This window comes from Sander vitreus, chromosome 21 (assembly GCF_031162955.1).
Source record: "Sander vitreus isolate 19-12246 chromosome 21, sanVit1, whole genome shotgun sequence".
NCBI classification, from domain to species: domain Eukaryota; kingdom Metazoa; phylum Chordata; class Actinopteri; order Perciformes; family Percidae; genus Sander; species Sander vitreus.
The window spans coordinates 16168660-16194155 of record NC_135875.1 but is presented as its reverse complement, the minus strand read 5'-3'; the positions used below and the strand labels follow the sequence as shown (position 1 = coordinate 16194155).

General features: G+C 45.0%; 1 protein-coding gene across 7 annotated transcripts in view; it reads right to left on the bottom strand.

Annotated features, from left to right (window-relative positions):
• Nucleotides 1–25496, bottom strand: part of raraa (retinoic acid receptor, alpha a) — a 142904-nt gene that overhangs the window by 21857 nt on the left and 95551 nt on the right. Inside the window, exon 1 of one of the 7 annotated variants that reach the window (XM_078278773.1) lies at nucleotides 15560–16731. The exons of 5 other annotated variants lie outside the window; for them this stretch is intronic. In XM_078278773.1, coding sequence (XP_078134899.1) covers nucleotides 15560–15737 — 178 coding nt within the window. In that variant the 5' untranslated portion in view covers nucleotides 15738–16731. Of the gene's footprint in view, nucleotides 1–15559; nucleotides 16732–25496 lie in introns of those variants that run through there. One more of the 7 variants, XM_078278772.1, reaches the window with a different exon arrangement.

The following is a 25496-nucleotide window of genomic DNA, read 5'->3' as shown; positions in this document are numbered from 1 at the left end:
GAAATGACAGCCTTCTGTTTTACAACCATTGCGAATATTCAAATCTTACAGAGAGAGCAGAAATTGATGTGACAGCTTGAGTTCTTAAAGGACTGTACAATACATCTGAAGGCAAAATTTGATGGATAGTGGTCCAAATTTGGGCAAAATAACTCCCCCCATTGAGAGTGTTACGCCAAGAAAAACACACATACGTGAGTGATAGGTGAGAGTCTGAGCAGAGGCCGAAGCCGAAGGGCAAGGCAGTGCAGAGTAGGGAGTCTTTGGGGCTGTTATGACGATCCCTCCTTAACACTAGGAAATGGTGGGCCAGAAGAGGGGAAAACACCAGGTTGTGTTTAGCAGGGGTAATTTATGGCATCTTTACATCTTGGTGAAGTGGGGAGGAGTGTTGTATGTGGTTGTCTGTTTGGGTAAATATGTGACGCGTCATGTATATGCATTTCTTCTGTTTGATTGCTTTTAGGAGCACAATGAATGAAAATGTGCATGCTCATGCAAATAAGTGCAACTACCCGTTTGCACACTCAAGTGCATGTTGTATGATATGTATGTGCACGCCAGCCTGTGCGTGTGTGAATGTCAGCATGTTCTTGTCTAGGCCAGGCCTGGTTTTTATCAGCCCAGCATCCCCCACCATGTTCCCGAGCCCTTCTCCAGAGGCCCAAGATAACTTCCCTCTCCACGCTGCCAGGCCTCTGGAATAACAACACACCAGGTTTTCCTATCACTGCTTCCCTTGCAAATGGAGGCAAAACTGAGAACATGTGTGGACAAACTAGGGCGCGGGGGGAGGGACGGGCACCAAGGGATCAAGCAGATGGCAAAGGTGAGGTCTACAGGGGCTAGACTTCTAGCAGCAACTTTGTGTTAACCGTAGTAGCTGCTCTGTGCTGCTGCAGCCACATGCTAGCCTTTAGCACAGTTAATTATGAGTCTCCTAATAAATACAGAATGCACGGGACATCTAAACCACACATACACTCCTTTTATTTTTATGCCCCCAATGTTTATGGATCTGATTGTGTAAAACAAAAACATAACAGGCATCCGAACACAGCTATCTTGCCAGAGAGAAACACAAGTTCCCTGGCAACAACACTCCCTTGCGACCCTGAGTAACAGTGTAACTCTACCCAGCAGCTGTCTATGCCTGCTGACTGACAGCGGGACTATGTGAGCTGGCACTTGCCCTGGGGTGACTGAAGATATTTGGCATGAGCTGATGGTGTGGGACATGGTGGTGGGCACAAGGGGGCACAAAGCAGCCCATGTCGGCCAGAGGATGCCAGAATGTGGATAGATAGGCACAGCAGTGTCATACTAGTGTGTGGGCATGAACACTTCAAAACATGATATCCAATGTAAGAGCGTGTGTGTGAGAATGTGAAAATGTGTGTGCAGGATCTACTCAGGATTCTGAACATACAGATGGTACAGTACATGGCAGGTCTATCAAGATGGTCTGACAGGCCGTGGAGTCAATGCCAATGTATTTTTTTGTGTGCAGAGATACTGTATTTCAAATGTCCTCCTGTATGTGTGCATTAGGGGCCAGTGGTGGAATGTAACTAAGTAAATTTACTTGTACTGTACTTGAGGTACTTGTACTTTACTTGAATCTTTTCATGCCACTTTCTACTTTTGTTCCACTACATTTCAGAGAGAAATATTGTACCTTTTATTCCACTACAATAATCTGACAGCTTTAGGTACTGGTTACTTCACAAATTAACATTTTTCTCACACAAAACACATGAAGTTTAAAATAGGATGTTTGATTATAAATTAAACTACCCAACAATATATAGGCCTCCAATGATTAGAACTGTTTGGATCGTTTCCAGTTTCTAAAATGTGAGGATTTTTCTGCATTGAGTACTTTTACTTAAGTAACATTTCCAATGCAGGACTTTTACTTGCAACAGAGTATGTTTACAGTGTGGTATTAGTACTTTTATTTAAGTAAAGGATCTGAATACTTCTTCCACCACTGAAAGGGGCAGCACCAAAGCTTCATCACTGCAATGAGCTAAAAGGCCGGGAATTTAATTCAATGGGAGAAGCAGACCTATGATTAGCAAGCCTTTTCCGTGGCTAATCCATGTGACGAGTACAAGCAAGTGTTTGCCCTCAGTGGATCTGCCATTGAGCATGAATTTATGTGACATCATAGCCTGGTTGAAAGCAGACCCTTCTCAGTTGTAACTGAGAGTGGGTCTGGGCAAGGTTAAGTCACAGCTCATTTCCAAAGGGGCATCACCAACAGATGCTGCTCAAATGCCTCTGGGCGCATTGGATAGTCCTTCAACCAATCAGACCAACGATCCGGGTGACGTAGCAGCGACAGCGGCATCAACAGGTTGCTGCGCTTCGGTAGCCGTCATGTTGAACGTAAACAAAAAGCTGCTTGCCGTCGCTGTGCTATCGTCATCGTGTAAAGCCCACCTCAACGGTTGTGATTGGTGCCTCGATTTGGAAGAATTGGAAATGGGCTTGAATTGGCTCTTGGCCAGACTGACTTGCAGAGCAAATCTCAAATTTGCCGGAAGTTCGTCAGGGTTTTCCCAGGCTAGTGACATCACTGACCCACATTAAGAGACAGGACAAAGAGAGCTGGGAGCAGCAAGAGACAGGCTGCAAGAGAATAAAGATAGAGAAGAGGAGAGGGCATCTGAGGAAAAAGACACAAACGTTTCAAAAGCAGGCCCCAAATAAAAGCCATGCATGCCGGCATGTTTGCTTTCAGACACCCTCTTTAAAGTGAGAAAGGGAGGTGTAACCACAGTGTATCCTCCCTTTGTCAACTCTCTCAAGGCAAATTAATAAACCCTTCCTGGAGTGACTTGTAGTTGTAGCACCTTATGGCACATCAAGCAAGATCAAGGTCAACATTGGATCATAACACACACTTGATTTAAACCACAGCCCTTCACAAACCAGTCTTTAATGTTACTACTCTGACTGTGAAAATGGCTTCATGAAACATTAAGCCTCTCTTTTACAGAGTGCCTGCATTGGTTAATTATAGAATTGTGCGTGAGTGGATGACTGTGTGCATGCTTTTTTTTTTTCCCCCGCGATAACAAACTGCACTTATGCATATGAAGAGCCAGGAGGGTGCCAAAGAAACACTAAACCTGGGCCTACCCAAACTAGAAACTCACTGTGTGCTCTAACAAAAGGTTAGATTTTAGTTGTCTGATTGATGTTCTTCTCTCACAGCCACTTAGAATGAGTGCAACAGCCAAATAAGCCTCTATTCCCCCTATTCACATAAAATAAAGGTCAACGACATTACAAGCAACCTGCAATAAGAAGTCAAAGGGTCAGAGGCCTGAATATGTTCCTGTGACCTTAAAGTAATTACCAATTGCTGGAAGAGATACACAAATGTTCAGAGAAGAGAGGTTGTGTGTCTTTGAAAAACATTGCAGTTGAAAAGATTTGTGCGAATTTGATTTAGATTAGTTGGAGAAACAACAAAAAAATAGCTTGAAATGCATTTCATATGCCACGATTCTGTCTGCCTGCGCTGAAATTAAATCCATACACATTATCAGACCCTTTTCATCTTTATTGAGCCGAGTGCCACACACAGTGCCTCTCAGTGTTTGAAGGCCAAAGACCCTCATGAATGCTTATGCTCGAGTGTTTGCTTTTCACTCACTCTAACAGAGAGGTTATCTGCCCATTGATACCCGCTAATCCAATATGACTGGCAGCTTTCAAGGCCCTTCGTTCTTAAGCGCATATTTAACAGTGGAGGAAGCAGGTCATAAATATGGAGGGGGGCAAAGGGCTATTTGCATTAGGAGGGCTGAAGTGGACTTGGAGAGGCCAGGAGGAGGTAAAAAAAAAAAAAAAAGGGGGGGAACAAGGGATCAAGAGAGGAGGGAGAAAGAGAAGAGGCTCATGAGGATCTGGGGAGGAGAAGAGAGGATCACCAGGGACAGGCTTTGTCATGTTAAACTGCCTCTCTCGACTCCTGTTCTCCCTTTCCCCTCCTCTCCCTCCCTCCCTCCCTCTCTCTCTGTGTGGACAACACAATAGTCAATCACAGGGGGAAAAGATTACGAGGGTTTGATCTTCTCAACTTCAGAGCAGGAGCATGACTGTGGAAGTGGGGGAGAGTGAATGCATGATTGTGTTCAATGACGCTAAATAATGTGCCTCCTTACCAGACAATTTCTCTTAAACTCCAGACACACATTTAGGTTTGTCACTTCATGTACTCGTCAACTTGAGTTAGAGCTAATAGTTAAACTCGCTTGTAATTTTACCTCTGCCTTCAAGCCTCGGCAGGCTAAGCGTGCATTCCGCTACTGTACTTGTAACCCATAATGACAACAGTTCCCTTCATAAATTAGCTCAAAGTACCAATGTCAAGTTTGGACTTAAAAGCATATTATTTGTGGAGGTAAGTGGAGGTATTTGCAAAGGTGTGGACAAGAAAATGCAGCAAGCGTGCCATTATCCTGTCACTGGTCTGTTAAAGAGCTCAATATTACCAGGACCCGAGGAGTTTACTAGGTCAGCACAGGGGTTAAAACCCCAGAGGAGACAACTGACATATTTAGAATAGTCAGATGCAGAGGAAAACAAGCTAGTTGCACATTAATGACACAGAAACACACAAAACAACCAATCGTTCATACACACACAGACATGTGACCAAACTCCTCTGCATTAAGTAAAGGGGCTAAATCCACCAAAGATCACAGTGGTAGCTTTAAACACCTTAGGCTCACCACTGCCAGCCAGCCACTGCTCTCCTGCTCATGAACCCTAATGATGACTGATGACACACATTTGATTCAGCTGTCTGATGTGTAGCGTCAGGGGGCTCCTTAGTGGAAGATTTGGGCAGAGCGAGAAGAGAGCGGGTGGACGGGGAGAGGTAGACTCATTTTTCTTAAGTGCCAGCGTTAATGTAAGAAAAAAAAAGTGAGGGGCTTGTTGATAGCACTGGGAGATTAAGTTAGCTCTGTGTTTAGGGAAAAATGGCTGATGAGAGCAGGCAGAGTCATCAAGGGAGCGCAGTGGGACGTTACTAGATTTTAATGAAGGACATGTTTAGCTTCCTCGGTATGGGTTCTGGTTTTCCATTCTCCCTGTGTCTCTCTGTGTGTGTGTGTGTGTGTGTGTGTGTGTGTGTTGTCTGTGCCTCCACAGACACTAATTTCCTGCATGGTTCCCTGACCTTTCCACATAGCCTGGGGGGAGCCATTTGATCATGACACACACACACACACACACACACACACACACACACACACACACACACACACACACCACTTCCTGTGATATGACTGTCCACCAGTCAGAGGGCTGGTTTTAGTGAGAAAAAGTTGATCTCTGCCTACAATGTCAGTCTAAAAATAATTAGGTATTTTGCATAGAACATAAATTAAATAAATTTTTTAAGCGGACTATCTCATTGATCGACTGGTTCACAGAAACAGCCTGTACAGAAATACTGGCAGAGCTACAAACATCGCTGTCCTATTGATTTTGTCATGGCTGTTATTTATCACTGACTACATCTTTACATTGAAATTTTGGTTTGCCCATTGCTCAAGATTACGACTACAGTTTTCATATTTCTGTACATGTGCAAAGGAGCTATATCAAACTTCAACTATGCCCTTGACGTAAAGATTTAATGTAAAGGTTTTATTTGAAAATGTAAATTGTGTTCTTCAAAGAGTAAACTGCAGAAAAATTATTTATACTCTGTGTGTCCATGTGCAAAGAGTTGCTTGCCTCCTCCTTCTGTAAGTGCATGCGAAAAATACTAGTAAAAAAAGACAACATGTATGTTTGCATGCATGCATAGGACCATACTTGCTGTCTATGTACACAGTAAGCAGGCCTGCCAAAACAATAAGTGGAAGTAACCTGAGCCGAGCCCTCAGGTGAGCCTAGTGTTAATGCTCCCACTTCTCCCTCCTGTCCTCTTTCCCTCTGGGGTCCAGTTAACCCCAGCTGGCCTCTGCTGACTGCTCTGTCTCTCTGCCTTGTGACCGGGGCCTCATTATGACACTGGGGGGGACTGGGTGCCGTTTATTGCGACCCAGTTCCTCTGCAAGTAGGAACACACGCCTCTCCCAGTTAACTCTGTCCATTAAGCTAAGTGGGGCCTATCAATTATTCAACAGATTCCAATGTATAATTCAAGGGATAAGGGGACCTGTCATGAACAGCGACACACACAGGTGAGGAAAGAGTACCGTACTTTCAATTCAGAGTCGATTGTAATATTACCCATCTGTAAGCCAACATGTGTAATGTGATGAGGGAGGAAGTCGGGATGGAACGGCAATACTAATGTCAATCTGTGATGAATAAGTAAACAGCCAGGCGTAAGGAAGAGGACCAACAGATTAGAGAAAGGACAGATAAGAAGACAAAATGAGAAGATTGATAGTTACAGGAAGTGTGCTGCCACAGGGATGATGAGAAGACAAACTGATACAGAGGCAGGAACTGCCGCGCAGCATAGTGAGAAACTGAGAAACAAGCATGGAGAAGACACGCTGCTCCAATATATCTTGATTTATAAATCACACTGAATTGGAAAAAAAACCGAGCTGAAAAATGAGAGAGGGAGGAGAGAGAAAATTAGGGCAGAAAATTCAAAGTGTGAGAAGGCAGCTTTACAGTGCTACACCCCCCCTCCCCCCCTCCACTGTGTAGGCGTGGGTCCGGGGGGAGCCACCGATGTTAATACAGTTATTAAGCCTCTCCACTGAAGCCTGCTCCACCTCCCCAACCCTCAGCATCAAGGAGCTCTCTCTGCCTGCCAGGCAGCGAGCGAGCTCACTTGCTTCCACAATGAGATCAAACAGTCCCAAGTAGGCCAGCTCAGGGAAGGCCAGTGATGGAGCTTCCCGTTGAGAAGTAACGGCAGGTGGGGTTGGGTATGTCAAGCCCAAGGAGTATCCCAGCAGGCTTTAGGGAAGATGGGAGGGAGGGGTGGGGGGGCGCTAGCGGGATAGGCTTCAACCTTGCTGTAGTTCCTCCTTCCCTTCCTCATTCTTTAAAGTCAGCTGACCAAGATTCCCATGCATCTCTTCCTGGTGTTGAGGATTACAGGGCTTTAGCAAGCATATGTGTGAGAGCATATGAGAGCAGAGTTCTTCTCTTGCTAGCTTCAGGATGTATGTAGCTGTGGAGAAGACGTGTGGGGAAGATGAGGCTGGGTGGCCAGGTTAGACAGCAGGAGCACTGTAGGCTAGACTGTGTGCAGCTAGGGAAACCCTCTCTTGAGTGCAGAAGGGAACCTAGCTAGTCACCACTGCAGCAGTGAGTGACATGCACGTGTGGAGGTGTGTGTGTCTAATCGCTGCATTACATCCAATCCATAATTCACATGAGGCAGAGAAGATTAGTGATGCCACTCTTGCCTGTAGCCAGGAGGAGCACATTTGGGCAGCCATGCAGCTTTGCACGCAAGGTACTAAGTAAAAAAAATGCCGGTCGGCTTAAGCTGCCATCTATCTGCCCTCACTGTTTAACATCTTTATAGCTGAAAAGGCTCAATTCTGAGCGAGCTAAAACATGATGAGGCTGGAGAGTGGAAACAGATTTTGTCAAGGCAACTGGGACACACAGATTAAGGTTATTAAAAAAAACGGCTGCAAAACTGAGATCATACATAGGGCTTTTGTCTAATCATGACACTTGATACAAAATAAAGAAATGAAAGGAGTAAAGAATGGATAAAGAGATGGGCACGATAAAGACAAATGCTGTAATGTGCTAAATAGGACGGGGATATAGGTCATTCTGTACCAGACTCAATTTGCCAACGCTGGCCTGTTGGCAGCCATTAGATGCAGGCCAAGGCTCCATCAGTCGCACCAGAACACTAATAATATCAGTCACCCAGCCAAGCCTCTCCCTCTCTCCGTCTGTTGTCTCCCTTCCCTTATTTCCTTGTTCTGTTCCTGCCCATTCGCTCTCCCCTGATTTTTGTTCAAAAGGAGAATAGGGCAAAAATCCAGAGGCCAAAAATGACATTAAACCTCCTGGAAGGCTCCACAGAGATTATTGTTTGAAAATGCCAGCTTCCCCCAGTGCCTGAGATCTCTCTCTCTCTCTCTCTCTCTCTCTCTCTCTCACTCTCTCTCTCTCTCTCTTTCCCTCCCTCTCATATTCTTTCAGCTGAGAGGTGCTGACAGCCCAGACACAATAATCCAGCTCTATTGTGGAACCACCACAGTGGCAGCGGTGCTGTGCAAAAGGTTTCCCACATATGGCGCGAGGGCAAAGCCGGGTGTCACGTCGTGGCATAGAACAGCACCGCTGCAAGCAAAGGGGGCTGGTCACCCGTTACGACCTTGCACCACACTGTGCGACTTGACAACTCAGGTTCAAATTGTTGTCACCTTTTTCCATTAGTCAGCTCCCCGGCAGAAGCAGGGGGTAAAAAAATCAGTCAAAGGGCTCCTATATTTCAGATTTTATCTCTTTGCTTCCTCTTTGATCACAGCGCTATCATTTGGAGCACCAAACAAAGATGGGTTTATGTGCGAATGGTAGCAATAACTTGAAGGTTGAAACAAATCAAAAGCACAACACTGAAATGGTAACTAAATACATAATTTAGACTTGTCGTCTATCATATGCTTGAGCAGAACTGATGAACAAATGCCTCTCTTCATTCTCTCTTTCCTACCCGCCCATTGTCTTTTTGGCCTTCTATAAAAAGCTTTCCTCAGGTTACTGTTAAAAATCCTGTGGAATAACAAAATGTGCCCTCTCCGCTCTAAGTGTGCTGCATGGCTGCATATTTCCCTATCACCCCCCCCCCCCTTTCCCAATCAGAGAGAGCATCTGGGCCGGTGGAGCTTTTGAAAATAAGATGGCTAGGAATGAGGAATAGACAAAGTCTTAACCCTACCAGGAACTAGCAGCGCAGAGGCTTGTGACATATTTATTTTTCACAGAACAATTAATGCACCTCAGCATCTGACACGAGCACTTAATTATTGTGATAACTGCCCAGCTATCTCTCTTTCTCTCTCAGCCGAGGTACTTCACCAACAATGGCCCTGATAAGACACTACAGGTCACAGCGAAGGCTAGACAATACGTCTCTCTGAAATGAAGGGGCTGCTTGATATCAGAGCGCGTTCCTTTTAACACACAGTGGCTCTATTCATAACAAACAGGATCCAGTTGCTTCAGTCTCTTCTCATTCACCTCTCGTAACCTACGCGTGTTCGGAGCTGCTCTGCTACAGGGCATTTCTCAGTTCACACAATGCTAATATCACAAACAGGGTTACAGGGAACACGCAGCCTGTAACCCGAGCTGTCGGTCGAACATGCTGTCCTATCCGTCACTTTCCAGCGTTACACTCTTCCTTCCCACCTACGCCGCACTGTTGGCAGTCTATTTCATCCCGGTCCCAGGTGGGCCTTTAAGAGTCAAATGTCAGAGGCCGGGCTCCAGCCAGACACGTAATGAATATGAAATGATTCAGAGGGGCTGTGGGAAAGAGATGACAGTGGCGTCCAGACAGACCAAGCTCCTCTGTCACTAAGTGCGACCAGATTGAGCCAGGCTAGGCCCGGATGTCATGAGAGAGAACCAAAGAGGAGAAGATACACAATATTGGACATCTAAAGTTACTTTAGAAAGTAGCTTCCATAAATCAAGACATACAGTAGGGGCTTGTCTTCCTCCAAACTTGCCCTGTGTGCACCCTGGAGGCATGTTAAAGACACCAACACCAGGTATTATGAAAGGCAAATAAGAACTCTTAACCGCAATGAGATCATCTGAAACACTGAGACATCTCTTCGGAGCTGGCCTGCTAGCATGATGATTAAAAGCACAATTGTAGCCAATGGGACTTTGTGTTCACGCAAGTAAGAAGAGTAAGCTCTGTGCACACCAAAAAAAATAAAAATAAAAAATAAAACTTGAGCCGGGGCAGAGCGTTCTCTCCTGCTCCTTAGTTAACACTGACTGAGACGGCAGCAACACAAGGCTATTTTTGCCCAGACAGCAGAAGAACTGCCAGGCTCATGTATTTTTAGCATACTAACCTCTACCCTATTTTCTTGGCTGTCCCACTCTCTAAATAGGAGGGCATTTGTGGCGTGTGTGTCTGTGTGTGACTGAACTACTTGAGGTGTACACAGTTGTCATCCATGTGATGTTAACACAGATCCCCAGAGGGAGACTAGGGATGATTTTGTTGGTGGAAGCATCAGCCCTGTGCTTTGGCCTAGAGCTAGTGGCCTGAGAGAGAGACTGCACAGGAGAGGCAGAGGCAGGCAGTGGTCCTCCACAACTGATGAAACAAGGCAACATTCCATGTAATCACTCTATATACAGCGGATGTTGGCAAAAGGGGGGTTGGAGGGCAGGAAATCTTGAAAAATATGAGGAAAAATTAGGGCAGGCGAGCATTAAAGATTAATCGTGACACCGACTGCCATCCGGTGAATGCCACCATGGAAATGGGAAACAGAGAGGGAGAGAGAGATAAAGTGGGAGAGAGAAAGGAGACACTTTGGGAATGAAAATGCCTCGCAGATGAATTCTGGGGTGATGAATGTCCCTGGTTCAATACCCAGATGAATTTATGTGTGTTCCATTATGAGAGGGTGGGGATGAAACATGGAGATAGGGCGGAGAGATGGGGAAGAGGAGAGGGAGCCCTCTCTCAATGTGGTGGTGAGCTAGCCATGCAGAGCCCATTGCGAACAAGCCATCTATAGAGATAAGTAAAGAAGTGATTACAACAGGCCCAGCTCAATTTCTGACAGTCAACGCTTGACTGCCCCCGTAGAGCCGAATTGATTTAAATGAAGAAGCTATGAATATTTTAGAGGGACGAACCCCCCTTTAACCTGAACTGTTTCGATCTCCCTCCCACCCCTGTATGTGTGTCTGTGTGTGTATAACAGGACAGAAACGGGTGAAACTGTAATTATTGATATTGAGATTACGGCCCTATGTCACAATATCTGCAATCAGCTGCCTTCTTTAAGCCCTGATGAATCAATGACACTGCCTGGATCTTTTCAGTCTGCCCTGCTTTGTTTATCAAAGTGGCTTTGCAGTGTACACAAACCCTTGTTTGGGGGTTTAGTGTTAAACCAAACTGGTGTACAGTGCTCTCTGACTGATGCCTCCAGGCTAATTCTCTCTACAAACAAGCTGGGGCCCATCGGTGGGTTTGAGCGTGTGTTCACGAAAAAACTGCCCGGACCAAAATATGCTGAATTTTCTGACATGCTCAATATGGAGACACTGCAATATGCCACCTTCAGGAGAAAATAAAAGTTTGCTAGTCAGCTACAGCTTTGTTTGTGTGCGTCCTAAAGCCAGGTGCTCTGCCAACGTTCAAGGTGACGGACCACACCTTCAAAACATTACTGAAACAACAAGTACTATAACAAAAACATGCGTCTCTGTTGATCCTGGTAACATTGTGCCACGGTGAACAACCCAGTCTAAGGGCATCTCTATTTAGTAAACGATGAATCGCATTAAAAACAGGCAGCAAGAGCTTTGAAGGTTGGTGGCAAGGTGTCGTTTTGGGGAGCGAGGAATGGCAGGTTGTGAAATGCTGCCCTGCGGCCTTTCCCAGGAGAGCAGCGGCAGCAGTGTTGAACTCCCTTCACCCTTTTGCCATTACAAACATACCTTGATGACAAAATGTGTTATTGATGTTCACCTGAAGGTGAAAGCAGGCGTGTTTCTGTGGACATAGTGATCTCTCACACACTCTCTCACACACACACACACACACACACACACACACACACACACACACACACACACACACTCTCTCTCTATGTGGCGTTCAAGCTACTAAATCACTGTCGCCACTGGCTGAAAGGGGTTAGGCAGACGTGGCGCAATAAGGAGACTGTGTGATGCCTCCCCTCCCTGGAAGAACAGGGGACCTTGCCTCAATGCTGTCCATCCATCCTGCCACTTCCATCAAGTTGGGATCAACAATGCCCAAGGAGGAAAGGTCCATTCTGTCCTTATAATGTCCATTAAAGCCCTGATGTCCACGGACGTTTAAGAGCATGCAGAGAGTATAAGAAAGCTCAGGGACTTAAGGACAAACACTGCAGTTCAGGAATATTAAAGCCTGGAATTCGCATTACTGCTTTACGCCAACAAAATCACAAGCTGTAATTTTACTAAAGTTGTAAGCGGCTTTGCCAAGAAATCCTGGGTGGATTGATCAAGAAAAGAAAAAATGTGTTTTGCCTTAAAAGATGACCTTTTCCCCAACTGTTTACGACAGCAACCTCCCATCAATGTCAGAAACTGCCAGTTGTGTTTGGGGACAGGAGGACGAGCCTCTCTCTGTTTATGCTCTGTTGTTCATGTTTTTCTCAATTCCCAGCTAACACTTGCCAAATAAAAACTGCATATATAAATAAAGGATGGGAGGAATTGATAGTCACGGTTGTTTCGCAAGGCCAACACCGATTTGCTGGCCCGCACAAAGTCCAAACACATTACCCATAGTTTTCCATGTTGCTGCCTAAACAACACGAGGGACGCTTCTTGCCTTCTGCCTTGATGCTGCAGCCTGTCAGAAAGCCAAAAGAAAAACCACATGGGTTTGTGATTTACCAGCAAAGCTCAAACTTTCTTGCTGTTTTCTCTTTAAAAAAAAATCCACTCTAACCAACCTCCCCCTTCATCATTGCCCAAAATTGCTTCTGCTCTTACAGTCCGTTGCACCGAAAAACAATAAAATACCATCTGTTTTTTCTTGGGCCTCGCCTCCTGCTAGGCAAAAGGACTTCCGCACTTAAATACCACATGAGTCAGATTAAGCTGCCAGTCACTTGCCCCTCAGACACAGCATTCGTGTTCAATAGCCCACTTGGCAGGCCCTGCTTTCAGAAGACAAACTAGCCATAGCTCGCCCTTCTCTCTGCCTCGTCTACTCTCTATGGAAATCCCGGCTGAGCGCTTTCTTTCGTACTGTGGACAGCCCGAGAGAGAAAAAAACAAAGAGCAAAAAGCCTATGGGCTGGTGAGCATTTGAGCCCACCATGCAATCCCTCTTTCCTTCATACCCCCCATTTTTTTGTGTGTGACAGTCATGTGAACAAGGCCATGCACATTCTTTCAAGTATGAGCCCATAATTGCTGGAAGGATTCTGACAGGCACACGGTGAAAAAATCAAGTGCATTTAATCTGCGAGACCGGAGCCTTTTAACCATAAAGATTCAGCATTATTGCTCTGAACATAACAATGTTATAAGCCTGCTGTGAATGGACAAACCTGTGCTGACAGCATCTGGATGGAAACAGTCAAACAACTAAAGTGGCAGCATTATTAAAGAACTAATAACATCAGGGATGAGGCGTCTATATGATCTGGATTTGTGCCCAGCCACTTAATGGGTCCAGGAGGCCGTTTACTTCAGCGAAGATGTCACTGAGTGCACTCTTAGAGCCACAGAGCTCGTCTGTAAAGCCTGTAATGAATAGTTAGACCCAATTTGGAGAGGTTGAAAAAACAGAGGACCGAAAAGGGAAAGCACTGAGGGGGTAAAACATTTTTTTTAACTCCCGCAGCAATCTATTTCCAAACCCACGTGCAGAGGATAACATACCATGAGACTAGTGTCTGTGAAGTTGGTATTTTAAAGTCCAAAAAGAGAGACGAAGCCAGCAGATGTTTTTGGGATTGTCTCGTGCTTTTGAGCCTGACTGCTTTGGATTCCTGCTAAATTGTGCTGTGTAGCGTCCGTTTTGTTTTCTATCCCTATGATCCAATAAGCCTCTGAGCCCCGTGATGACACTAACAAATGTTGTGCCTCTCTACTCAACCCCCCCCCACCGCTCCCTGGTTGTGCACTAAATTTTTTATTACATTCAAGCAGTAAGGCAAAGATCAGCTATGCTACCCCCCACCCACACACACACACACACACATTCCCCCTGCAACTCCTTCATTGAGCAGCACAATGTGGAGTCGAGTAAAGGGATCAGAGGTCTTTTCCTGGGCCAAACCCCCCACAGTCTCCCTCAGACGAGCTCACATGGTTTGAATCAATGCTGCCACTAGAGCTCTTTAGTGGGTCAGTTCGATAAATACTATGAAGCTCGCTGGATATCTGCTTTGAAAAATGTATATGACTTGTCCTTTTAGTCAAGAGGAATTTCTAAACTCCTGTGACTTGGAAAAACAAGCAGTAAAAAGAGAGAAAGACTACAGTGCAAACATAACCTGTTTTGGAGTGGTTTTGTTGTTGCTGCCAAAAGATAAAAATCCTGTTGAAATTCCCCTTTGTCGTGTGTTTCTATAGTCTTGAGACGAGGAGGAAATTGGCCCTTAAGAGCCTGTGGAGATTCCTGCTTTTTACACTCCTTCAGCTGTGAAAGACAACAGAGCCATCTCTTCTATGAAGGCCTGCTGGAGCTTTGTGCAGTGCATCTCCTTTGAGGTATAGAATGGGAATGACCTCTGTGATACTTTGTTGTCGCAATAAAACTCTCTTATTGCAGCAGATACCGTATCAATAAACTGAAATCTCCCATGACTGGTGGTGGTTACTCAACCCAAGAAAAAAAAACTACACCAAACACACACACACACACACACACACACACACACACACAAACACACACCGAATCACTTATCCAAACTAAAGTCTTACTGAGATTTGAAAAGCATCATCAGACACTGATGTACTATTTTTAGACATGGCAGAAAAGCCTGTCTGGCACATGAGCCTACAAATAATACTTTCTGGTTGTAGTATTTAGGCTATTAGAATTTAAATCTGTATTCTAATATTCTAATGTGTATGTTCTGTCAAGATATTAAGATAAATATGTGATTTAAACATTTAACTGTACAATTCAATTCTTAGAGCACACTGTGTTGTGATTGTTTCCCCCGCCTACCTGCTAAATATAAACCACGGGTTTAAAACCCATTTAATTAGCGAAATGTCAGATTGGCACATGGAATAGACAGGGCCTGCTGCTCAGGAACTTTGGCCTGTGTGTGTGGGTGCAGTTATTGAGATTACTAGAGGAACCGAGGGATAACAACACTGGCAGGAAAGTTTGATCTGATTAACGTTGGCATGGCTTGCACAACCTTGTTTGCAGTATGTGCATATTTCAGGAACGCAACAGCTTTGCATAACGTGATCAGAGCGCCGCAATCTCACCGACGTTTCTCAGAAAAAATACCCAGCCGATGGGCACACAGAGACGGGAGAGGGAGAGAGAGAGAGAGAGAGAGAGAGAGAGAGAGGAAAGTGGGTCAAGTATATTTAAAGCTGTTATGAAGCTCAGTGACGGCCATAACATGCAACGCTGTTTGGCACATATTATCCGGTTTGAATAATTGAGATAGAACAGGATGGTGACACGGGAATAAAGGCTTTATAATAACGATTATAGTCGTGTGGTAAAAAAAAAAAAAAACGGAAAACACGTCATTTATACAGGCTATAAATAAACACACACACGCATGGACATAGAGGCTGTAACTTCCCCAATTAGCGAAATGAAGTTGAGGAGGCAGGAAAAGGCACCTACAGTGATTGGAGCCGTTCCAGTGCTGGTTTCTGATGGACGTGCTGTAGGGATGGGGCGCTCCAGGCACCAGTCCTTTCTCTGGGATCAAGCATCCTCTGCTCTGGTTGTAGTAATCCATCATTAAAAACGGGTTCGGGCTGGGATTCAGTCCCACAACGTCCACACTCTCATACATCATACGAAGCAGGACGATAGCAGGGGATTATTATAAAAAAAAATAAAAATAAAAAAAACTATTGTCGCGCACGCAGGATAACACGAGCCTTGTGGTTTTCAGCTCGTCACCAGCAGAGGTAGAAACGGAGGGAGGCAAAAGGGGGGAACTGCATTAAAATCGAAGGAAAAGTGGTAAATCCAAGCACAGCGGTAACATTTGAACATTTGGCATCTTCTTAAAGCCGCTGTGTTGATCGAAACCCAAACCGAGGAGTGAATCAGTGTCTGAAATAGCCTAATCGGCTGCGCTCAATTTGAAAACATAATTTAAAAGAACTGTCTGCATGGTTTCCAACGCAAGAACACGCCTGGGAATATGCACACAATAATAAACCGAAAACGACACGGACAACTTCAGCAGAATAGATAGGTCCTTTCGGCCTTCCTCAAAAAGAGAGCAATATTTAAGGCTGTATCCACACCATGGAGAGGAAAATAACCCGGGTAAAATCCCAGAAAAAAGAACACAAATATCCTGAGTCCGTGTCGACAACACAGGGAATTATCAATGGGATGAAAGCGCAAATATCAGAGAGGAAATTCCATGTAGTTGCAGTTTGTCCTTTTGGGTTAAGGTCGGTTGTCCCGTTTGCGCCTGCCGGGGGAGGACTCCTGTCAGCCCCGTAAGTGAACCGGTCTCCCTCCGTGCGCTACAACAACCGGCGGCTTCTCTCGGTCAGACCTCGCTCTCCGATATCCAGGGTCGCATGAAACATGCAGCACCGCCTTGTTTGTATTCGGAGAGAGACGCCTAAATCATTCCCACACCAAATCGTGCGGCTATCATGTTCTGCAAAAATGTGACAAGGCACAGCAGCTGAGGGCTTTGGCTCCACCTCCACTAGGTTCTTTTTCTTTTTTCTTTTTTTATTCTTCCTACCCTCAGTCTCTTTTCATGCGTTGCTCCTCCTACGTTTAACCCCTTCAGGGACGTCACCATGGATCTCCCTCACTCTCCCCGGGCCCTGTATGGGACTGTGAGAGAGAGAGGGGCCCCCCCGCACTTAAATTTGAGGTGCGGGGGTCTTTAAATCAGAATGTATTTGAGGGCATGATTACGTTATATAAGCTCATAATGAGTCTTTCATATCTATACACGGAATTCAGGGATTTAATGAGAGTCCAGACTTTTTCCTGGAAGTCCCTTTATGTTCTCACTCTCAATTTGGGCTCCTCCTTTCAACTTATTTGACCCTTTCCCCCATGCTCTCATCAGTCCCTACCCCCCAATTCTTTTTTTCTCCCCCAGCCCTGTCTCCCTAATTTGCCTAATGCTATGCGGCTGAACTTTTCCTGAACCCAGAGAAGTAGGCAGCCTCACCTCCTGGTGACCCACTGGCTGACTCGGATTCGCCTTTCTGGCTCGCTCTCATCCCACATTATTCAAGGTTTCCCACCTTGTACACTCAGTGTAACACCATTACACTTTTCCTCGAGTGCTGCCCAGAGAGGCGCCTCAGTTCACCCAGCACACAAAGTAACAGAAATGGCAAAGTCACCCAGTCATGGTTACTGACACTGAACTTTTCTCAGTGTAGTTGCAGCTGGAATAAAGTCCAAAAGGAAGTTGTTTTGCTTCAGATTTGCACCACCTCCCTAATAAAATGTTACTCCACCTTTGCTCTGCAACGTTCCATGCGACATTGTTGCAACTTGTTATGCAAACATGCAGCTGTGTCATCCACCAGGCTTGAGTCCATGCCAAAGCTATCAAAGCAGAACTCTGAAGGCATGCATATTTCCTTTTTAAAGTCAGGAGATGCAAATATCAACGCTGAAAGAATATAGCGGCAATTACAGTCCCACAGACACATCCAAACTTTTTACACATCACCAGTGTCATGTTGTGGCGTTGACAGGGAAACGGAGCTTTTTCAAAACACTGACCTGTGATTGTCATGTGATCTGGAGTACAGCTGCCGGCTGAAGTTGCCATGCGCACTAGATGTTATTTTGTTGGAGGACATCTCACATTGTATGATTATTTTTTCACCTTCACACTGGCAATATATTTAGCTTATTTGAAATAAAATTAAAAGAAAGACCACATGTGAAAATATCAAGCATGTTTGATCCTTGATTGGGACGTCCCAGACAAGACCAGAAACATGGAGGGGCACTTTCTACATATTATCTTATAATAAAATATACCATGTTACATTTGATATTCTGTTACACTGCTGTGCTATACTATATTATTACAATTACATTGCACCTTTTACTATATCTTATACCTCATACTACAGCGTCATATACTATCTATGATGGTGTTGCTTCCTTTTCTGTGTTGTTTTCTTTATCTTCGTAATGTCATTGTAAATAAGGGCTGCCCCTCAATGATCTCTTGAGTATAAAAAACCTTTGCTATACTGTATAACCACATCATATGCATCATTATTTCTATTTTGCTTTATTAATACAGACAACACTAGATGTCATTACTTGATCACAGTATATATTATTCTGTCGTACACTGTTTACATATATACTAGACTTGTTGCTATTAATCATACCGTGTCACTTCACCTCTGAACCTTTTACTTCTACTTATAGTTGTATATAGGTCTACATCTTATTTTATTCATTCTTATTTTTTATTTGATTTTCACATCTCTATTTATCTGTACTTATTTCTGCCTTTGTGCTGCTGCAACATCTTTATTTCCCCTGTGGGGAACTAGTTAATGATGGCAGAATCACATGTCCTGTCCCATCGTTTTGGGACAATCAATCTTTTTTTTTTAAAGATTATTTTGTGGGGCATTTCCCTTTATTTGATAGTGACAGTGGATAGACAGGAAAGGGGGAGAGAAAGAGAGGGGATGTCACACAGCCAAGGGCTACGTGTCAGATTCAAACCCGGGCCGCTGCAAAGGACTCAGCCTATATGGGGCGCACGCTCTAACTGGGTGAGCTAGAGGCCGCCCCGAGACAATCGATCTTAAGCACTTTTCTACTGTTTCGGTAACTTTTCTAAATTGACCTGAAAATGCTAATGTGGATAGAAAACGTTTGATACATAAATAGCTTTCTCAAATATATCTGAATTACTGTGGAAATGGCCAAAAACCTGTGTGACTTGTGTTGTAATCTACACCACTGCCTGAACAATAGCTCTCCTCCCCCACTTTTCCTACACCTGGGCCACAGGCCACAGCTGGGTCTGCCCAACATGGTTTCTGAGAGGGATTATCTGCATGAAGCCTGGCAGGGGGGCTTGGCCGGCTCCGCCCCCACTGACTGTGACACTTATTTAATGCAGGCCCCAGTGTGTTTACCCTGCCTGATAAGAGCCCAGTGTGCAGGCCTGGGCCACGGCGACCCCTAGCCTGCACTGATAGCGCAGTCACACATTCCTTGACAGGATTAGCCCTATGAGTAATGGCTGTCAGAAAATGCTAATTTTCCAGGCTCTATTTTTTTCTCTCCAAGGGGAGAGTATTCATCCTAGGGTAATACCTTGTGATAGCATAGAACAAGCTAAGAGATAACGGATTGTTGATCATTGCTTATTACGGAGGGGGAGGGAAGAATACAAGATTAGACCTGAAAAGACCTTTGTGGGAAAAAGGAAAAAAAAGCTGTGGGAAAACACCTTTTCCCACAGCTTTCTTACATGTATATTTAAACAAAAAAGTCACTTTGTCATCCTTAAAAAAAAGGGCTGAATATATCCAGGCGCCTTGGATGAAATAGATGTGGTATTTTTTATTGTCACAGGAGAGAACAGAGTGCTCCTTGGGGGAGACAGTTTGGGAATTTGATGCATTACATCACATAAAAAAAAATTGTTTAGTGCCAGGTGGTGTCCAGTCTGTACGTGAGTGTGACTGATCACAAACAAACACACACACACACACACACACACACACACACACACACACACACACACGCATTCACACATAATATGAGTACATATGCGCATATACACACTTGACAATTGGTGCCATGAATGTAAGGGAAGTAAGAGTGGTCAGTGGTCTATATTGCATCTTCATGACTGTGTAAAGCAGAAAGACAAGAAGAGTCACAAGAGGTTTGGTCCACGTTAACACAGCTGGCTGTCCTTAGCCCAGCATCAATAAGCGCCACAGTACTGAGAACACGAAAAAGTACTTTGGCAGGAAGCAAAGCCAGAGAGAACGAGATTGTGTCTCAGAGGCGAGTCTTGATTGCGTGGCTCGGGCTTCAAAGTGTTGTTGTATAAAGTCCAAGCAAACCGATGGAGTGTCCTGATAAAAGCACCATTCAGAAGTGGAGGCTTTTGCAGAAATAGATGGTTATGTAAGTGCAAAATAATAGAGGAAAACCACGAGTGGTAAACATAGCGCCCTTGATGCGGAGCAAAGCTGGAAATGCGAGTCCAGCGGGGAGATGGGGGGGGAGGGGGGGAGGGAGGGGAGAAGGAGTTTAAAGAGGGAATTCAAAGAGTTTTATGGGCAAGGGCGGAGAGGAGATTGCTGGCTGGACCTTGAGGGTGTCAAACTATTTTTACTGCCCCCCCCCTTCTTTCTTCGCCCAATCTGGGGTGTTAGGAAGCAGTAAAAAGTGCTCTCCTTGCCATTCCTCCTCCAAGATGATGTCCAGGTCTCTGTCAAGCTGTGGGGCAAAACATGCTGTCTGCTGATCATCGTATTATCCCACGACTGTGATGATCAGCACCATAATCCCCTCCACTCCCACTCATACCACTGGCATGGTCCCAGCAGCTAACTTCCTACTAGCCACCTAGCTCACATCTCCCTTGGGTACATGTCAGCGTGTGTGTAAATTTGTGAGTGTGTGTGTCCCGAGGAGCATGTTTGCTTTTAAGTCTACCTGAAACTACCATTCCATTCCCCTTACTGTCATTATGGTGTATGTGTGTGTGTGTGTGTGTGTGTGTGTGTGTTTGCACAGCTGGTTTTGTGCAGCCCGTACAGGCAGCACCAGCCAAACTCAACAGCTGTGCTCCCCGACAGCGAGCCAATGTGTAATGAGGGCCCGACCCTTCGATGTGAGAACAAGCTGCAGTTATCGATGAACACTGCGCCACTTCCACCTCCTTTCTGTCAATCTACTGGATACACACACACACACACACACACACACACACACACACACAGAGAGAGCCTGACCAAAAGTTATACTGTTCTATAGATCTCTTCATTGGTGTTATTGTTATCTTAAGTGTGTGTGCATCTCTGTGTGTGTCTTCTAAAAAAAGACCCTCTTAGTGGCTGCAGGGATTTTGTGAAAGCTACAACCCCCCAACCCCCCCGCCATTATCCTTTTAATGTCTCTGTGACAGCAGATTCCAGCATTTATGGTACAGGCCTATATCTGCCCATAAAGCCTTTTATTGTTTGGCCCAGCACTATGGTGGCCATAACCTGGTTTTCCCATTTTTTATGGGGACCTTCACTATATCACAAGGAGGAGGACAAAGCTGCCCACCATCGGTGTTTACCAAAGTATGGCCTACTTATAAATCCATTATGGCCGGCAGCATTCTGGAAATACCTCAGCAGAAGGAGAGAAAGAGAGAGAGGAGGGGGGAGGAGACATAGCTTATTGTATAGCTTGTAATCGTCCACACACTACGGCCTGGAGTTAGAGGGCCCATCTCCGCAATGATCATTAGGTCTATGTTCCTTTGCAGAGTCCATCACTCAGCAAATCAAGGGAAAATTGCTGTGGATGTTATCCTGGAGGAAGGATATCTCAATATCAGTCATCCCGGACTTGGAATGGCCCCTTTAGCTGTCAGAAACAGGGAGATGTTTAGTACATAGAGATGGACACACCGCTAATTCTATTAAGAAAGACCAGAGGGACAGAGAATGAAACACAGAGAACAATCTAGAGGGGAGATGAGTGACTGAAAAAAAGGCTGAGGAAGTTAAAAGAGTAAAGCGTATATGACTGGGATAAACAAATCAATGAGCCGTGGTCAAAAAAAGTGAGTAGTTTGTTTTACAAATCTGAATTCAGCAAGGTATTTCCTAATAATGAAAAGACCAAGATTACTGATTACTTACAAGAAAAGGAGCGGAGTTTGCCGGAAGTATAGATTAGTGAGTGACATCTGGAGTCCAAAAAACAGTTTACATTAATTAGAAATCATGCTACAGAGAAATAGGCTATATTAAACCACTTCATTTCACTTCACTTCAAAACCACTTCATGCTTAAAGTGTCAGTCTGGAATAAGCAGAGTGCATTTGTTTTATGTGCCATCTCAGTGATGTTCCAGTTTAAGTTAGCCAGGCAGTTGGATCATGATAAAATTAGGGTGGTAGGTCAGGGTACTAAAGTATAATCCGTTTTTCGTTTAAAATGAAAAAATGTAATTATAGTTTTCTACCCTGACCATGGTAGCTTTTCCTGCATCCAGGTTCTCGACCACAGCCTTGCCCTCGTGGCCTTTACTTTAAAAAAAAAAAAAAGACAGATGAAGTGAGAAGTTCAGTGAGCGGAAAAAAGAAAAAGAAAAAAAAAAGCTGTCTTCTCATCAAAATGCACTTTCAAGCTTTGATTTTGCACGTTAATAGATTCAAGCTGTTGTGTTTAAAAAGCAGCTCTGTATCACTATCATATAACCTTCCACCCACACACACACACACACACACACACACACACACACACACACAGTATTCTCCCACCCTGCCTCTCTCTGCTTTCTCTCTCTCCAGTTTTTGAAGTGCTGCAGAGGGCAGATTTCCCGTTCTCCATTCAGAAGTGTGATGCTCGGGGTGGCCTTGAGGGGATATGAGAGGATATGAGGTGGGGAGGGTTCGCTTTAAGTGGATTGCCCTCAGTCTTGTTGTACCCAGCCTAAAGCATTATAACGCCTCGGCAAGTGACCTCCACTTGAATGGTGCCCCTAACACCGGTGCCGGGCAGGGTAAGCTGATTGTTGTGAATAGTAGAAAGACCGAATGTGTGCCGCGAACCGCGCAGAGGTTGGATAACTGCAGGCTGAATGTGCAGTCAACACTCATGGAAACAGATGCGTGTGTGTGTGTGTGTGTGTGTGTCTGTGTCTGGACACGAGCTTCTTACATCCTGTTGTTCATATTTTTTAAGTGTGTGTATGTGTACGTTTGTGCACGTTCCCGCCGAGCAATGTGAAATGTACAAAAGTGCCGATCTGGTTCAGATGTTAATGAAACATGTGAAATCCCCTGCTTAGCCAGCAAGTTGGGAGCTGGGGACAACAAAGGCCCACGGGAGAGCAACAGACTGCCGTGGCTCAGAGCATGACAAATGCCCCTGCCACCGTCACCACTGTAGCCCCTGTTATCCGGCCTTATATAGTGGGGTGGGGGAGGGGGGAGGCCGGCGGTGGGCTATCTGCTTCTTTCGAACCTGAGGAGGGGAGCAGGAGGAGGGTTAATGGAATGGATGACTCCGCCACATTAAAAGAGAAGGGAGCAGAGCGATGAGGGTGAGGGAGGAGGAGTCATCAGCATTTTAAAAGAATGAGGCGCAGGGAATGTAGATGGAGCAGCTACTCCCCTTTCTCTGCCACCTCTCTCTGTTATTATCCACCATACACCTCACCCCTAATGTGTGTGTGTGTGTGTGTGTGTGTGTGTGTGTGTGTGTGTGTGTGTGTGTGTGTATTTGTATGAAAGAGATGAGTTAATTGGATGAGAGACAGCCCTTTTTACCCACAAGTACCAGAGGTGCATATGGGTCAACTTCATCTGAGAGCCGAGGACAACCCCTGACAGTGAAAAGTGCCCTATCGGAGCACAGATTGTTATTCCACTGTGGTTGTTTCTGCAGTCAAAAGGTTTACTCAGTTTAGCCACAGGCAGCAGGGAAGAGGCTCGTCCTCTGTCATGCCCAGACAACAAACCCAGAGAGCTGCTGTGAAAATTGATATCAATGTCTTTTTGATTGATATCAACTTTTTATAAGGAATAGGGAACTACTGAAAACATGACCAACATCACGTGGCTCATCATATGCATCTCACAACACAGAGCAACTTTTGAGCTGTTGCTTAACAATGTTACACATATCCTCGCAATCTCAATGACATGGCTCTCACATTTCAAATAAACATCTGCATTGGCAGCTGTCAAACAGGTGCAGAAGCTACGCCAGAGGTACCCTTAAGCTCTTCACATCCATTCATTCTCATAGGGAAAAAGTTAAAGAAAATACTTGTCGACTCATAAGCTTAAGTAAAACAAGACTTCCAATCAGGACTCCATCTGTGACAAAACTTCCAAAGGTTAAAAAAAAAAATAAAGCACAGAAGGGCTTTGAACTGATATAACTAAAGCTCAGCAGTCACTATGGCTACCCAAACCATCTGTGTTGTTAGCCCGTAGAGAGGGGAGTGTCTCAATAGTAAGTAAATAGGCTAATACAAAAAGTGAATGGTTCAGAAGGGCAGATCATTAGCTGGCAACATCTTACCATTCTCTGTGTGATACCAGGACAGAGGGGGGTTGGTACATGAAAAAAGAAGCCTGATAATATTTAACTAGTGCAGATCTATCATCAATCTGGACTCGCCCCCCCCTCCCCCAAACACACACACACACATCATCAGTCCTCACCCCCAGCTCCGGCCTATTGTCATTAAAACCCTAGTTCCCTTTCACTCCTTATTCAATATTTTTGAGCCATTGTTCCACCTTACATGCCCCCTCTGAACTACATTACTTTTCCCACTCTAGTGAAAGGAGAGGGGCAACAGCCAAAAAAAACACAATATGTTATAGTGTCAGCAGCAACAAAAACGTCAGCCGGCCATGGCAAAAAGTCTGGGTTTTACACGCGCACACACAAGGACACACACACTCACACACACACACGGTGACCCTGTGGGTTTTGCTGGGCTCTTTGAATGAAAAGGAGAAGTCATTTATCCGACTCATCTTCACTACACCTCGCAGCACCTTTTAAAAACACTCTTTATTCCTTGCTAACGCTAAAGCTGCACCTTACTGACAGCATGATGGAGAGCCCCATTCAGCCTCTCTCTCTCTCTCTCTCCCTCTCTCTCTCTCTCTCTCTTCCCTGTCTTTTCATCCTCGCTGCCAACAGTCCTTGCCGAAAAGTGAAGGCCAAGCTTCAGTGACAATGTAAGAAAGTGTAGGTATGTGTGGATAGGGCATCTGTCTGTGTGAGCTTGTGTGTGTGTGTGTGTGTGTGTGTGTGTATATTGGTGGTGTTATGGCATCTATCTCTGTGTATCAGTGTTTGCATGTTTTAATCGGGAAAAAAAGGGTGCCACAGTAAAAAGGTGCAGGGGGTGGGGGGAGAGTTCACAGATGAGCTTGCGCATGTATGGGGGTGAGAACAGGCATGCCAGGGGCTGCTGGGAGGCTTGGCATGTCAGAGCTCATCAGGAGTTAACAAAATCATCCTTCAGACCCTGTCAATATTCAGTTCTCTATCCTCTCATGCTTTTCACTATTTCCACTTGCATGTCATTCCCAATGACATGCGCTAAATGTCAATAAACCAAGAATGATGCATATTTCAGTTAACACACTGCTTCAAGCGTCAGGCTGTCTAGACCCTGTTTGACCAGTGTGCATGCTCACAGGTCTGTGTGTTTATCTGAGGTAGTCTCTATGCAACCAAGCAAACATCAACAATAAAACCTCTAACCTAGTTGACCAACAGCCCATCCCTTTCTATCTCCCTCTCTTTCTCTGGACGTATCATTCATCACTCTCCCTCCCTCTTTTTCTGCATACAGCATCCCGATCCAC